The sequence below is a fragment of the Mastomys coucha genome, unplaced genomic scaffold (assembly GCF_008632895.1).
Source record: "Mastomys coucha isolate ucsf_1 unplaced genomic scaffold, UCSF_Mcou_1 pScaffold20, whole genome shotgun sequence".
NCBI lineage: Eukaryota > Metazoa > Chordata > Mammalia > Rodentia > Muridae > Mastomys > Mastomys coucha.
This window is the reverse complement of record NW_022196903.1, coordinates 137,053,064-137,068,009: the sequence shown is the minus strand read 5'-3', so window position 1 is coordinate 137,068,009 and position 14,946 is coordinate 137,053,064. Positions and strand designations below refer to the sequence as shown.

Sequence of the window (14,946 nt, the reverse complement as noted above, 5' to 3'; positions counted from 1 at the left end):
AAGGGGTCCTGGGCATCCCACACAGAGCAGGAAGGGTCCTGGGCATCCCACACACAGAGCAGGAAGGGTCCTGGACATCCCACATACAGAGCAGGAAGGGTCCTGGGCATCCCACACAGAGCAGGAAGGGTCCTGGGCATCCCACACAGAGCAGGAAGGGTCCTGGGCATCCCACACAGAGCAGGAAGGATCCTGGGCATCCCACACAGAGCAGGAAGGGTCCTGGGCATCCCACACAGAGCAGGAAGGGTCCAGGGCATCCCACACACAGGTGGGAACGTTCGTTGTGTGTTGAGACAGGGTCTCATGGAGCCCAGACTGGCTTCAAACTCCCTGTGTAACTGAGGATGACTTAGCCTCTTCCAGCCTCCATTTCTTGAATAGTGGGATCACAGACACATGCCATCGGTCCTGACTAGAAGTACTTTTTAACCCTGGAAAAGAGCAAAATTTATAACCTGAAGTATGACATCTACTGAATGCATATGGGTTCCTTATTATCACAAAACAAAGTTACAACAACAACAAGAAACGAACGAATAAACGAGTGAGAAAGCAACAAATGGACGAATGAACGAACGAGTGAGAAAGCAAGGCTCGACAGGGTTTGCTTTTCTCACAGAATTTTAGTAAAACAGAAAAATCGGTCCAGTTCTGAATTTGGTGTCTAGCATTCAGGAAACACACAATACATACTAGCTTTTATTTAAAAAACTAATCTGCAAGAAGAAGGGCAGCCTATGAAGCTGGAGATGCTAATCGGAGGTTAGCTCATGACTTATTTGTCAGGAAAGAAAGCCCTGCTCCCAGCATTAATTACAACAAACGAGTGCAATGACCAGGAACAGGCTAAGCCGAAGCTAGGCTTAATGCCACTAAAACTCTTCAGGAAGCATCTTAATTATAATCTCCTGTTGACGATGCCTCGGGCAGCAGGTAGGCACAAGTACTTTATTAGGAGGTCCACTAATTAGGAGGCTGAGCCTGCTAACCTCTAATTGTGCAATTTGCAAATATTTTCTACATCACAACATCTTGTAACTCTGTGAATTATGTCCCATTAAAAATTATCGCTCAACCTCAGTTTTCTTGCATTTTCCTGAATCTCTTTTTGGTTTGTTGCTGCTGTTTGTGGTTCTGCTGAAAAGCTCCTGTACTAAGCAAGCACTTGGCCATTGAGTTACATTCCCAGAGTCTTTTCTTCTTCCTTTTTGAGACTACGTCTCATTCACTCTAGCCCAGGTTGGGCCTGACGGTTCAGCAATCCTCCTTCCTGCCTTTACATTTACATTTTAGAAGAGGAACTGATAACAAGGCAATATATTTTCCTTAGGAAAACCATCTCATCAGGCAGGGGTGGCACACACCTTTAATCCCAGGACTTGGGAGGCAGAGACAGGCAGATTTCTGAGTTCAGGGCCAGCCTGGTCTACAGAGTGAGTTCCAGGACAGCCAGGGCTATACAGAGAAACCTTGTCTCGAAAACAAAAACAAAAACAAAAGCAAAAACAAAAACAACAACAACAAAAAATCTCAAACCTGCCATCCAAATAATAAAAAGGCTCTTGTCTTTGGGTACCATTGCTAGTGGATGACTGTCAAACTGAAGTACTGTTGCAAGTTTTTTTTTCTTGTGGGGAGGGAGCTGCAGGCAGTGACGAGGTCTCTTACTGTGTAACTCTGACTTACATGGAATTTGCAATGTAGACCAGACTGGGTTTGAACTCAAGAGATCTACCTTCCTCTGCCTTTCTGGTGTTGGGAATTAAAGACATGTGTCACCATTCTCAGCTCTTTCTAACTAGAGCAAGGAAAAAGGGATTTCAATGTCCCTACCCCCTTTCCCAAAGATCTGAGGCAGGGGCTTGATTGTATCCAAAAGGATGAAGTTCAGGTTGTATGAGTTCACTTAAAAGGTTAGCTAATTGGCAAGACAGTCCAGGTTTACAGGAAATGTCATCTACAATTGAACAGGGACAGCAGAAAAGGCCAGTGGCACACATGTATGTCCATATGGACATTTACCCCATCAAGGAGTTTATCATCAGACCAAGAACTGCACAAAGACTACCACCAAGCAGGATGAGGAAGAAACAATTGAGAAGGTGTGGAAAGAACAACCTTAAATATAGATATTAAAAAATGGTTTATTAAATTCAGCAAGGATAGTTTAGGTGCTTAGAAAAAAGCTACAGGTGGATCCAAGAAAATTAGGTGAGATTGTGATCTTTTTGTTATAGACAAGAATGGAAGTTTCTCTAGTCCAAAAAAGTCTGCAACAATGTATCTTTTAACTCTTTTTCTTCTTTTGAGCAGACCATTTTGTTTGGAAGAATTCAGCTTTGCCCATGGGCAAAATTCCTTCCCCAAAAGGACTTTTTTTTTGAAAAGCAGTTTCTGGTTCATTACAGCTTCAAGTACTTTTTCTATCCTGTTTTAGTATTTTTGAAGTTAAAAAGATCATGCTGATATCTTCATTTAGGAATTTTCCATTCCTGATAAATTCAGTGCTGTAATTTTTCCACTGGCATTTTCAATGTTGATTTCGGTATTTGCTATGGAGTATATTGGTAGTGCTGGGTTTGCCATTCCATAGGAAGTGATCTTGTTATATCCTGTGTGTGTGCCTCAACCCCAATCATTTTCTGGTAGTCTGAAGCAGTGTCTAATACCCGACTTGGCAGGCTCATGATGTATACAGAGTGGGGTCAATTTACGAAGACCTCACTGTTGTCTGGGCTCGTTTCTCACGCTGGAGGTTCACTATATGCAGAATTTCAGCCTGCACTGTAGACCTTCCCTTTAGGCTTGTGAGTGCTTAATACTTAGAGAGCTGGATGTTCAGGCATAAACCCATCACCCCAGCACCTGTGAAAAAGCAGCAGGAAGACTGCCACATTCAAAGCCAGCCTGGGCTGCATACCAAGGAGAGGCCAGTAGGCAAGATCTTGCCTCAAAAAACAAAGTTCATACTTACACGCCGAGGAGTGTAAGGAAGGCTCTTTCAAGTGTGAAGTGACATTATAACACAGTACAATTGCCTGTGACTGAAATAAGTTAGGAAATAATACTTACTTTCACTATCTGAGATGCTGTGTGTGTGTGTGTGTGTGTGTGTGCAATCCCCCCCCCCTTTTTTTTCCTTTTTTTTTTAGTCAGGCATTTAGTCTGTCGCCCGGGCTGGCTAAGAACTCGAGGCAATCCTCCTGCCTCCACCTTCCAAGTTCTGGGTTGACAGGTGTGTGCCTGGCTCTAACCAGACGACTCTTACTGGAATTCATAGAAAACCATCACTCCCGGCGGTTCCCCTTCTTGGTGGCCGTCTTAGGATACACTAAAAGCAGATTCCTTTAGCATGCTCGCCATCAGCAGCAGCAGCCTGTCCAGGAGCCAGCAAAGTGAGGCGTGGCTGGGCTGTCACCAGCGCCAGGTCCCCAGAGCGCTGGAGCGTGTCCTCGGCTTGGCTTGGCTCGCGCACGCCTCCAAAGGGAGGCTGGGTGGATGATGCAGGGCTCGACCGGTTGCCCTGCTCTCCGGCTCGGCCCCACCCCTCTCCCCTGGCCCCGGCGAATTCAAATCGGCCCCGCCGAGTGGCCGAGCACCGAGTGATCGATCGCTCCCGCCCCGCGGGCCGCCATTTTTGGAAGGTGGGAGGAGAAAGGCGGGTGGGCGCGGTGCCCGCTCTGCGGGCTGCCGACTGGACTTGGCGGCTCTCGGCGGCGCGTCAGGGCTAGGGCCGCCCCGCTGGCCGGCGCCCTTCCTCCGGCTGCTTCTCCGGAATGAGGCCTCGGCGTCCGCGCGGGACGACGCGGCTCCTCCTCAGAGCGTGAGTGCGGCGCGCGCCGCCGCCCGCTGTCAGTTGGCGCGCGCCCCCGGCGTCCCTCCGCGCGCCCCCGCGGCTCCCCCCCTCCCGGCGCTCGCTCGCTCGCTCGGCGCAGACTCGCTTGTTTGTTTCTGCAGGAATCCTCGGAGAGGCCGAAGCCGCCGTGATGCCGGGGAAGCTGAAGGTGAAAATTGTGGCCGGTCGCCATTTGCCGGTGATGGACCGTGCCAGTGACCTGACGGATGCCTTCGTGGAGGTTGGTTCCTGGTCCTGCCCCTCCGAGCACGGGGCGCCGAACCCTGCCCTGTCCGCCGTCCCCGGCTCGGTGGAGGGATGCCCGCCCGCCCGTCCGCCCCCCAGCCCGTGGGATGTGGCCATCGGTCCTGGACCCGTCCCGCCGCCGAGCTCGCGGTGTCCCCCGGGGTCCGGGCGTGCGTCCGACCACCTGCCGGTCCGAGGCGTGGCCGCGGAGACGCTCGCACGACCTCGTTTGCGGTTAGGAGGTTAAGGGCCATGGCTGCAGCGAGTCCAAGCAGCCAGCCCTCTGGGGGCACCCGCAGTCCCACGGTGCGGCTCCATCCTACCCGTACCCCAACACTGAATCCTCAGTGCGAGGCACACACGACAGCAGCGCTTCGGCTGCCCTTGCGTAGACTGGCAGGGAGATGAGCGGTCTCAGGGTAATTTATTACCTTGAGGTAGGAAGTCAATTAAGTGCCATGGATTTCAATTGCAAAATTGCTTTTTAAGTCTAATGATTAGTTTAAAAGTCATGCAAATTAGCACAGGCCTACTGTCCGGAAGTTAATAACTCAGAACCTTAAAGAAGCCAAGGAGAAATTGTAATAAAAGTTGACACAATGAGGGAGACCATTAGAGCAATAATCATCTGGGCTATTAATGCTTTGGGTTCAATTCTTAAATGTTCTACAACCTAATTAACTGCAATTCACTTTTATTTTTATTTTTTATTTTTATGGCATTTGTTGAGTTCAACTTCATCTTTTATTGGGAAAAAAAACCCAAAAAACAAACAAACAAACAAAAAAAACCAGTTCGCTCTTGGGCCAGATGTTAACAGAGATCTAAAGATAACTGAAGTTGTATTGCCTTTCAGGCAGCCTGGAGAATGAACCACACAGCTGATAATAATACCTAATATGTATTGAGGTTCACTATTATGATATTTGTGTTATGTACTTTTAAATCCTTAGTCTTTTCCGCAGAACTGCTAGGAGCCATATCCCCATCTTACAGATTAAGCAGTAGAGTCCTAGGGACGGAAGTAATGTGCCTGCGATTACCTACCTTGTAAATGTCCACAGTCTAGCTGCAGTCTTCTGTTATACCACCCTGCCTTTCTAGACAAGACGCTGAATGTTATGTCCAATGAGGGAACTCTATTCTGTATCAGAGTTTAAGAAAACTCTGTACGGAAGTCACAGTTGAACTGGGCCATGAGGAACACCCAGGAGTTTTCAGACAAAAGGAATGGCAAAGGCACAGAGTTTGGTAAATTGAATGTTCAGGAAGCCATTTTAGTATAAGGTATACTTGGAGTAAAATGTGGGTATTGGCATTTGGAGATGAAGCTGGAAAGGTGGGTTGGAGCCAAACCTCTTCTCCCCTCCCCCCACCCATAGAGGGTTTTCAGCAGAGAGGAGATTTTTTTTTTAAAAATTAGGTTTTCTGTGGGGACTGGAGAGATGGCTCAGTGGTTAAGAGAACTGACTGCTCTTCCAGAGGTCCTGAGTTCAAATCCCAGCAACCACATGGTGGCTTACAACCATCTGTAATGAGATCTGATGCCCTCTTCTGGTGTGTCTGGAGACAGCTACAGTGTACTAATATATAATAAATAAATTAAAAAATTAGGTTGTCCGTAAGATGGCCTGAATGGGTATGATACTTATTTTATTCTGAAGGTAGAGTTTCACTAAATTGGCCTAGATTGTTTTGAGATTAAAATTCTATCTCAAGCCAGGTGGTATACACACTCTTATTCCTAGTGTTCGGTAGGCAGAGGCAGGTGGATTTCTGAGTTTGAAGTTAGTTTGTTCTATAGAGTTCCAAGGCCAACCAGGGATACATAGACTGTATGTCCAAAATAAGTAAATGAAATAAAAGCCTGGCTGTTCTGGAACTCACTCTGTAGATCACTGGCCTCCATGTTCTGAGTAGCTGGGATTACAGAAATGTTCCATCAGACACCCCTTTCCGTAAATAGGTACTGATGGTTGTTTGCTGGGCCCTGTGCTATTCTGGTCTAGCTGATATATGTATGATGATGAACACAATGAATTTGGTTTCTGATTTTAAGGAACTTTTATTTTGGCGACTAAGATAGACATTTAAAAAGTACAGAACTTATGAAGTATATAATAAAAAATAGGAAAAAATTGTTATGGAATACACTAGAGAATGATAAGGATCATCAATCTTAGGTTGTGAGGTCAGTGTCGATCCAGCAAACACCTGCTGGATGAGAGTCATTTGCTGCTGAGAGCCTATAGCTGTGTTTGTGTACAAGGATGAGGAGGCAGAGGAGAAGCTGGAGGAGACTAGTGTGTTATGGGAATGTAGGAGCATTTAGTGATGGGAAGGGAGAGTAGTGTGAGCCACATTTGAGGAAGTGATCAAAGTGGCTAATGGTGCAAGGCTTGAGAAGCCATGGCTAAGATTCGAATTTTAGAACTCAGTTGGTAACTCTTTGAACGATACTTTTTAATTGCAGTGTGTTGAATCCAGTCTGTGTAGTTCAAATGACAGGCCCACATGGTGGATTTGGTAATGGAGAGAAGTGGATGCATTCCAGATCTATTTTAAAGGTAGATTAGAGCATTTGTTGGTAGATTGGAGCCAGGGACCAGGCAAAGGAGACCTAAACAGCAATCCCTAGCTTTCTGGAGCAGGCAGTTCACTGTCAGGGCTGCAGGAGGCTGGGGCTCTATTGAGAAGGCTCAGTTCCACCTGGACGCGGTAGGCATGAGACGGCTTCTAACAGCAGTTGTCAAAGAGGCAGTGATTTGTGCCTGTGATGTTAAAAGAACACCTTGAGTTAAAGATGAGGCCAGCTTACTCAATCTCACCTTTTTCCTTTTTTCTTTTTCTTTCTTTCTTCCTTCCTTCCCTCCTTTCCTCCCCTTCCTTCCTTTCTTTCCTTCCTTCCTTCCTTCCTTCCTTTCTTCCTTCTTTCCTTCTTTCTTTCTTTCCTTTTTTTTTGAGACATGGTTTCTTTGTGTAGCCTGGCTGTTCTAGAACTTACTCTGTAGACGACAGGCCTTAAACTCTGACAGTCACCTGCCTCTGCCTACCAAGTACTGGGAATAAAGGTGTGCGCCACCTTGGCTCTATTGTTTGCTTTTTTAAACATATTCTTTATGTGTATGTGTATTATAGTGTGTGAGTGTCTGTCTGTGTTTGTGTGTGTATTGGTGTGCACATGCCACAGCAGGAGTGAATATAGAGGTCAGAGGACAATTTTTAGGAGTTGATTTTTCTCCTATCGATTTCAGGGTTCAAATTTAAGTTGTAAGGCTGTGTGGCAAGGTCCTTTTACCTGCTGAGATATCTAGCTGACCCTATATCATATATTTTGAAGTCTATCTTGAGACCTATGTGTAGAAACTGTAATTTATCTATACTCATGAAAAATCAGCACAGAGCTCAAACAGGACAACAGTGTGTGTGTGTGTGTGTGTGTGTGTGTGTGTTATTTCAGTATTGAGGTACTTACTCATAAATGTAGTAGAAAATGGGAACTCATCAGGTTGAATCATTGGCTAGTTACTGAGGTCTGGTATATATTAGACATTGGAATAGATACTAAGGATTTCTTCAGGTAGGAGGAGATAATTTATATGTAATATAATTAAACAGTGAGGTAGATGGTGAGAAAATTGGTCTAGGGAGTATCTCCTGTGGGTAAGAATTTTACATGGAAAGACAGTTGTATAGTTATGAGCTTTGTCATTTCAGATCTTCAGTGCTATTGGCCATCTGGTTTTCCAAAACAAGCTAGTGCAGAAATTATTTAATCTCAATTGGGGCTTTTTACCCCACCTTTGATCATTCAGTTTTCAGATAAAAGACATATAACCTTTATATTTAGAATAAGCCTTAATCAGCACTTTAAAGCAGGGTAGATATCTACACTCTAAGCTATTCTGTCTACTTCCCTGCCAATAACTCCACAATATGACTTGTTATTCTATCTGGGCTTTTTTTTTTGTTTGTTTGTTTTTTGTTTTTCAAAACAGGGTTTTTCTGTGTAGCCCTGGCTGTCCTGTAACTCACTCTGTAGAACAGGCTGGCCTCGAACTCAGAAATCCACCTGCCTCTGCCTCCCAAGTGCTGGGATTAAAGGCAAGGGCCACCTCCGGGCTGTTCTTAACTTCAACTGGCAAGCCCTCATGGCCATGATTCAAGATTCTTACCACATGGCATCTTCTCCTCTCCCTATCTTTTTCTTCCTCACCCTCCCCTTGTAGTCTTTCCTTAAACTCCAAGCCTGGGAACCCAAACCCTTGCCTATAGGCTCCTGTCCACCTATAGGCTGTGAACATCTTTATTTAATAAATATTTTTAAATTAAGGAACAAGGTCACATTGTATAGGTGTATTCCTTCATCCCTGTGGGCAGCTAGGCTGGGAGACCAGTATTTAGTATTACAGTATGCAGCAAAGACCAAACCTCAACAGCTAGCAGCTCCTTGGAGCAAGCAGAGCAGTGCTCATTTAATGTGATGGGTGGAGTTTGTTGTTGTTGTTTTAGATAGTCTGTCACTGTGTAGTCCTGTGCCTCAGCCTTGAGGCTGTCCTGTTTCTGTCTCTGAAGGGTCGGGATTATAGATGTCTGCCCGTGTAACTGAATTACTTCTCTATTGCTGTGAAGATATACCATGACTAAGGCAGCTTATAGAAGAAACTGTTCATTGTGATTTCCACTTTCAGAGGAGGAGTCCATGACCATCACAGTGGGGAGCTTGGAGCAGATAGGAAGACGTGGTAATGGAGCAGTAGTTGAGAGCTCCCATCTGATCTGCAGACATGAGGCAGCGAGAGACTAACTCAATGGTGACACACCCAGGGACATACTCTTCCAACAGGACCAGAGTTCAAATCCTTCCCAAACAGTTCTGACAGCTGGAACTAAGCATTCAAATATAGACGCCTATTGTGGTCATTCTCTTTCAAACCATCCTGTTATGCCTGGCAATAGCTGTAGATTGTGAAAATTATAAGGATATTACAACCTATCACAAGGGCTGGAGAGGTGGCTCAGTGGTTAGGAGCAGTAACTAATCTTCCAGAGGATCCTAGGTCTTGTCCATTCACCGTGGTCAGTTATTCCAGTTCCAGTGAATCTGACACCTTCTTTGTTTGGTCTCCTTTCCACAGACACTAGACATTGCATGAGGTATGCAGATATCCATACACACAACACACACACACACCACACCCACCACACACACACACACACACACACACACACACCACACCACACACACACCTTATTACAAAATTTGATATGTAAAACTGTCTTAGAGTCTAGGCATATTTCTTTTGAGACAAAGTCTTGCTATATAGCCCAGGCTGACTTTGAATTCTCCGAATCTCTAAGTGCTGGGATTACAGACTTGTGTTGCCTTGCCTGGCTTTAGATTTTCAGTCATGTGACTATCTGTTGGGCTATTCAAAAGCCACGACAAGTTGGGAATCACTGTTGGGGATTTTACATTGCAAGGCACCCAGTGCTTCTGGATTTTCTTATGTACTGCCTCAATTTCCCCAAAACGTGGCTAGAAATTTTTCAAACCAAAGGCTAGTGAGATGGCGCAGGTAGGTAATGATGCTTGCTGCCAAGCCTGCCAGCCTGAGTTCAGTCCTTAAACCTTGTATGGTTGAAGGAGAGAATTGACTTCTGAAAGTATCCTCTGACCCTCATAGGTGCCAGGCACACACACACACAAACAAACATATACATATAAAGAAGCAAATCAGTTAACTAGTGTTTAAAAAAGAGAGAGACATTTCTAACATTCAATTAGGGGCTGGCCCTGTTCTCTTACTTGTTAGTCCAGTGGGATATATCCTTGAAAAAACTTGACATTAAGAGGACATTCGAAGATGGGTTGTGGTGGTGCACATCTTTAATCCCCAGAAGCAGAGCCAGGTGGATCTTTGAGTTTGAGGCCAGCCTGGTGTATGTAGGGAATTCTGTGCCAGCTAGACTTCTACAGTCAGACTCTGTCTCACAAAAAGTTATTTGAGTAGTAGGATAAAGGGGAGGGGAGGGAAGGGAACTGATATGGGTGTGCGAAAAATAAGGAAAATAGCAAATGTCTTAGGAGGTTTCTACAAAGAGGAAACTATCAGTTTTTAAAACTAATTTATTTGATATGTACAGTGCTTTGTCTGCATGTATATATGTGCATCACGTATTTGCTGGTGTCCAAGGAGGTTAGAAGAGAACACTGAGCCCTGTAGCCGGATCACTGTTAGCTGCCATGTAGGTCCTAGGGAGCAAACCCCGGTCCTTTGCAAGAACTGTGGTCTTTAACCAGAGCCATCTCTCCAGCCCCAACCCTCAAGTGTTCAAGTAACACTGAGAGAGAAGAAATTAAGACATGGAAGTGACCTGATGGGTCAGTATGGAAAGTGTTACTGAGCTCATTTGTGAAGTTGAAGTCTCACTCTAGGAACTTACAGAGAATTGGGGTGCTTGAGCGAGAAAGTGGCATGAACAGGCTGTGGTGCATGAAGAGAAGAGAGAAGTCTGTGCTCCTGGGTGTGCACATAGATAGCTCTTAGCAATTAAGGACATAAGATTCTAGGACATATTGTCTAATAAGAATAATCCTGCAGGAAGGAGGAAATTGGCAGGAAACAGGATAATGAAGGATTACAATTAAAGGGGTAAGCTCTGTGACGTAGACTAAGTAATGTAAGCTGATAGGAGGGGGGCTAAGGGCACCTAGGCCTCCAGTTCCTAATGAGAAGCCCACCTCCTTCATGCCTCCCAGCCTTGCCAGTGACAACTATAGTGTGCCTGGCAGGTTATGAGAACTCATGATGCTGTCTCTGGAAGATAGTTAAATGTCCACGGGGACATAGAAGAATCACAAGAGTAGGCCTACCTTGGTGATGGCAAAGCCAGGGATAGAACATATGTAATTGGAAAGAGGGTTGGTGTTGAAATCCTGCTTGGTAACAGGGTTTAGATTGTTGAGCAGTCTAGAACTTGGGGCAAGAGTCTGTTTAGCAGCCCTCTCAACGTGTTCCTTGCTATAGTTGTAGTGTTGTATAGTTTGTAGTGGTCTGCATGCCCCTGTCCTGTAGACTGCTGTCCAGTGTGCATGCCCCTGTAGACTGCTGTCCAGTGTGCATGCCCCTGTCCTGTAGACTGCTGTCCAGTGTGCATAGAGGTTTCCATCACTTATCTAATAGAGTGTACTAGGAGGTACTTATGTCTACTCCCAGAGAGGGTTCTGTCAACTATTTATTATTGTTATTTACTTAAATTTTATGTACACTGATAACATGAGTTTTAAAAGAGTTAGTCAATGCTATATATAAAGACTTATAGAAGTAGTCACTGCCCAGCATAGGGGGATGCTAGAGCAGTGGGTGGGAGTGGTTGAGTGGGTAGAGGAGCACCCTCGCAGGTAGAAAGGAGAGGGGAGATGGGATGGGGGGGTTGTGGAGGGGTAACTGGGAAGGGGGTTATCATTTGAAAATGTAAATGAATAAAATGACTAATAAAAAAATACTAGAACTCTAAGAAATTTTAAAATAATGATTTAATTTCCACTGCTCAAAAAAATAGTCACTGATAATTACTCTTGAATTAGGAGAAAAATTTAAAAAATAGAATACCTTGTTTACATTAAAATGTAAATTAAAATTAAAAATATTACAGGTGGCTTTAAATCATGCTACCACATAAATATTAGCCAGATTCAGATCATATCAGTGTAGTTTATGCAGAAATTATTTCATTGTAAAATGCATTTAATTTGTAATTAATAAGTGTGCCTGTGTGCACACACGCCTGCGCAGGTGTTTGTGTGCCATGGTGCACATGTGGAGGTCACGGGAACTCTCTTCTCTCACTGTGGGTTCTGAGGAGGAATCTCATATAGTCAGACTTGCAATTCATTTTTCTGTATTGCACTTAAGTTTTTAGTGATTCTGTGATCTAACCAAATTTGCTTGAATAGCAGATCAAGGTCCAGTTGTGTTGGCTGAGGGCATTTCTCTTCTATGATGTGAAGACCAAGGTGTAAGGATGGTTATTCTTGAGTAGAGGAGGGATGGCTCTCAGTGGTGAAGGGTGTGAGACCCTTGGCCTAAACGCCAATACGGACAAAACCAATATGCTCTTTTTACAGGTATCTCTAGGATGAATATGACAAGGAGTTTTAATAAATAGATCTTCATATTAACGTTCAGTGCTACAAATTGGCTAAACTGTGCTGTCCTTTCCTGTTTATCCAAGAGTCTGAAAGAGCAAGGAGAGAAAAATAAATATTTAATCAGTATTTTCCATCCTACCAGGTGTTTTCATGGATAATGCATGATCATGAAATGTCCTGATAGCCTTGTTTATAGAGGAAAAAGCAGATTTGAACAACAGGTTAAGTAACGAGTAGAAAATGCTCTGTCCCACTGTGGGACTTTCAGTTAAAGTCCTGCTGCTCTAAAGGAAATTGTAAGATGCTTATTTAATTGCTGAGTAATAAAGTCTCCTTTGAAGTATACACGACTTAAGGAACTGTGGTTTTCACTAGAAGGCTATCACACACAGTAGCCATGTGTGATCTAACATTTTTCCGCTTTTGTTTGTTTATTGAAATGTGGGGATGGTAAATCCTTAAGTTATCTTGAGTTGACACTTGACGAAGGGAAAAGATAAATTATCAGCACAACCACTCGTTTTGCTCCTCCTAAGAAGTCCCTTCCCCAAAGTGGCCTTTAGACAAAAGCCAACGCCTGCTCTGGGACTGGGAAAGTAGCTTCTACCTGCTATAAGGAAGTATTCTTAGGTGTGGCAAAAAGAGACCTCTGGCTTGGCCATTAACATTTGCCTTTGGTGTCTAGCATATCTAGGCCTTTTTGAGCTTCTAGAAAAGGTCTACTCAACAAGTACCCAGTCTACAGATTTCTCTTCCAGGTATTCGATCCCTTAAAGCCCTGGTAACATCTGCATTGCCTCGCTCTGCTTCCCTAGACACACAGACAGCCTTGGCGGTTTGGAATCAACTTTGCCCTTTTCTGCCTGGAGCGGCTGTTTTGGTTTCTTTACTGTACCCTTGTCATTTATTACTGCTGTGGAAAAAAGAGGGCTGTGAGCTTAACTTAAAATTAAAACATTGTGAGCTCTCTTTGCCTGAGTCAGAGCCCTTCAATAGATTTGGCTTTTGAGTGGTCTTGTAATTCTAACAAACATTTTACCTCAAATATAGCAGTTTTAGGTAAATTAAACAACAGTATGTCTAAAACACTTAACAGAACTTGTATTTCTTGATTTCCAAGGTGTCCTGATTGGGTCAGGCCTCATACACTGTGGTGAATAGAAAACAAAGCTGAAGGTGCCTTTGAAACCGAGTGGCTGCTGTGCCTGCAGTCCCAGCCACAAGGAAAAGCCATGGGCTGTATTTTTAAAAAATATTTTAATTTTTAATTTATTAATTTTTTAAGATGTAGGAGTATACCTACATGGCGGAAGAGGGCATCAGATCCCATTATAGATGGTTGTGAGCCACCATGTGGTTGCTGGGAATTGAACTCAGGACCTCTGGAAGAGTAGTCAGTATTCTTAACTGATAAGCCATCTCTCCAGCCTGACTGTTTTATACACATGGTTTTTAAATGCTTCCATTCGTTAAAAAACACTTGAATGTCTTTAACCAGTATAAAGATTATCAGATGAACTATTTATGCTTTTAAAGTGTATTTTGTTACTTAAGTTAAATAGAAGTTGCCTCTTCATAACTGTAAGTAAGAATTAAAAAGTCTTTCAGCTTGGGTGTGTTAATGCACTTTTAAAGCATTTCCTTAGAGGTGTATTGAAATGCCAGTTGTTAGAACTTGTGCTTTGTAAGGTAGTATTAGTCAATTACTTTAGGATACTAGTGGTTATAGAAAATGTCAGCTTCTAAAATTCATGTTTGCTGGGCTTTTTCTTTTTTGAAACATGTTAATTTCTTTTGGTAGCTTGTTGCACTAATACCCGTAACTACCTTTGTTGAAGAAATTTCAGGTTTATATTTGGTGTTATATAAGATTGTAGATTCAAGATGCTGCTTTTAATGAAATTTATTAGTAATATGTTTGCTTTTGTTTAGAATTGATTTCTTTTCTTGAGACTTGCTGAGTCTTCACTCCGGTGGCCTTGCCGTTGTATGAAGCAGCCTTGTCTTTGTGTTCTGTTCTATTGGTAATGGTGGTGACCTACAGGTCAAACTCATTACCACTGACTTGATAGAATTTTTTCTTTTTTTTTCTTTTTGGTGAACCTGGAATGTACCCTGTAGGGCAGGCTGGCAGGCCTTCCCTCAGCCTTCTAAGTCCTGGGATTCTGGGATGTGCTGCCCCTCCCTCCTGACTAACTGTGACCGTGTGGGAAATTAGTTCTTTACTTGCAAATGCCTTTCTCAATTTCTTATTTATCTCGATTGCTTAGATGAGGAGCCGATGTCTTCTTTACCTTCTGATTTTGTTGTAGTTGTTCTTCTTCAAGCAGACATACCACCTCCTCCCTCAGTGCTGATGTAGTGATGCATGTCTTCTGTTCCCTATGGAGCTGCTCAGGTAGACCAGTAGGCGATCCCTGCGCCTTGTATTTGCTTACCTGGGCAGATCAACCCTTCTTCCTTTTCTTAGGATATTGGTCTTTCCCCCTTCATTTTATTAATCCTGTCTTTGCTTAGCTACCACTAACATTTGTTAGCCCAGTACCCATCCTTCCACCCCACCCCTCTTTTACGTAATCTCTTGCTATGCAGACCAGACTGGCTTCAAGTTTAGAGATCTGACTTCTCTTCTGAGTGCTAGAATTAAAGGCACGTGCCACCACTCCCAGCCTAGCATCTTAAACTGTTTTTGATGTTATATTTGAAT

At 43.9% G+C, this 14,946-nt stretch overlaps 1 protein-coding gene across 4 annotated transcripts in view; it reads left to right on the top strand.

Annotated features, from left to right (window-relative positions):
• C2cd5 (C2 calcium dependent domain containing 5) overlaps positions 1–14,946 on the top strand; it is a 107,932-nt gene that overhangs the window by 2,864 nt on the left and 90,122 nt on the right. For 2 of the 4 annotated variants that reach the window (XM_031383830.1, XM_031383826.1), the window contains exon 2: positions 12,561–12,565. Coding sequence is in view for 2 of the 4 variants with exons in the window: in XM_031383831.1 (XP_031239691.1) it covers positions 3,990–4,083; positions 5,330–5,341 (106 nt within the window). In the remaining 2 variants the exon portion in view is untranslated. Of the gene's footprint in view, positions 1–3,610; positions 3,827–3,859; positions 4,084–5,329; positions 5,342–12,560; positions 12,566–14,946 lie in introns of those variants that run through there. The other 2 variants (XM_031383831.1, XM_031383832.1) reach the window with 2 other exon arrangements.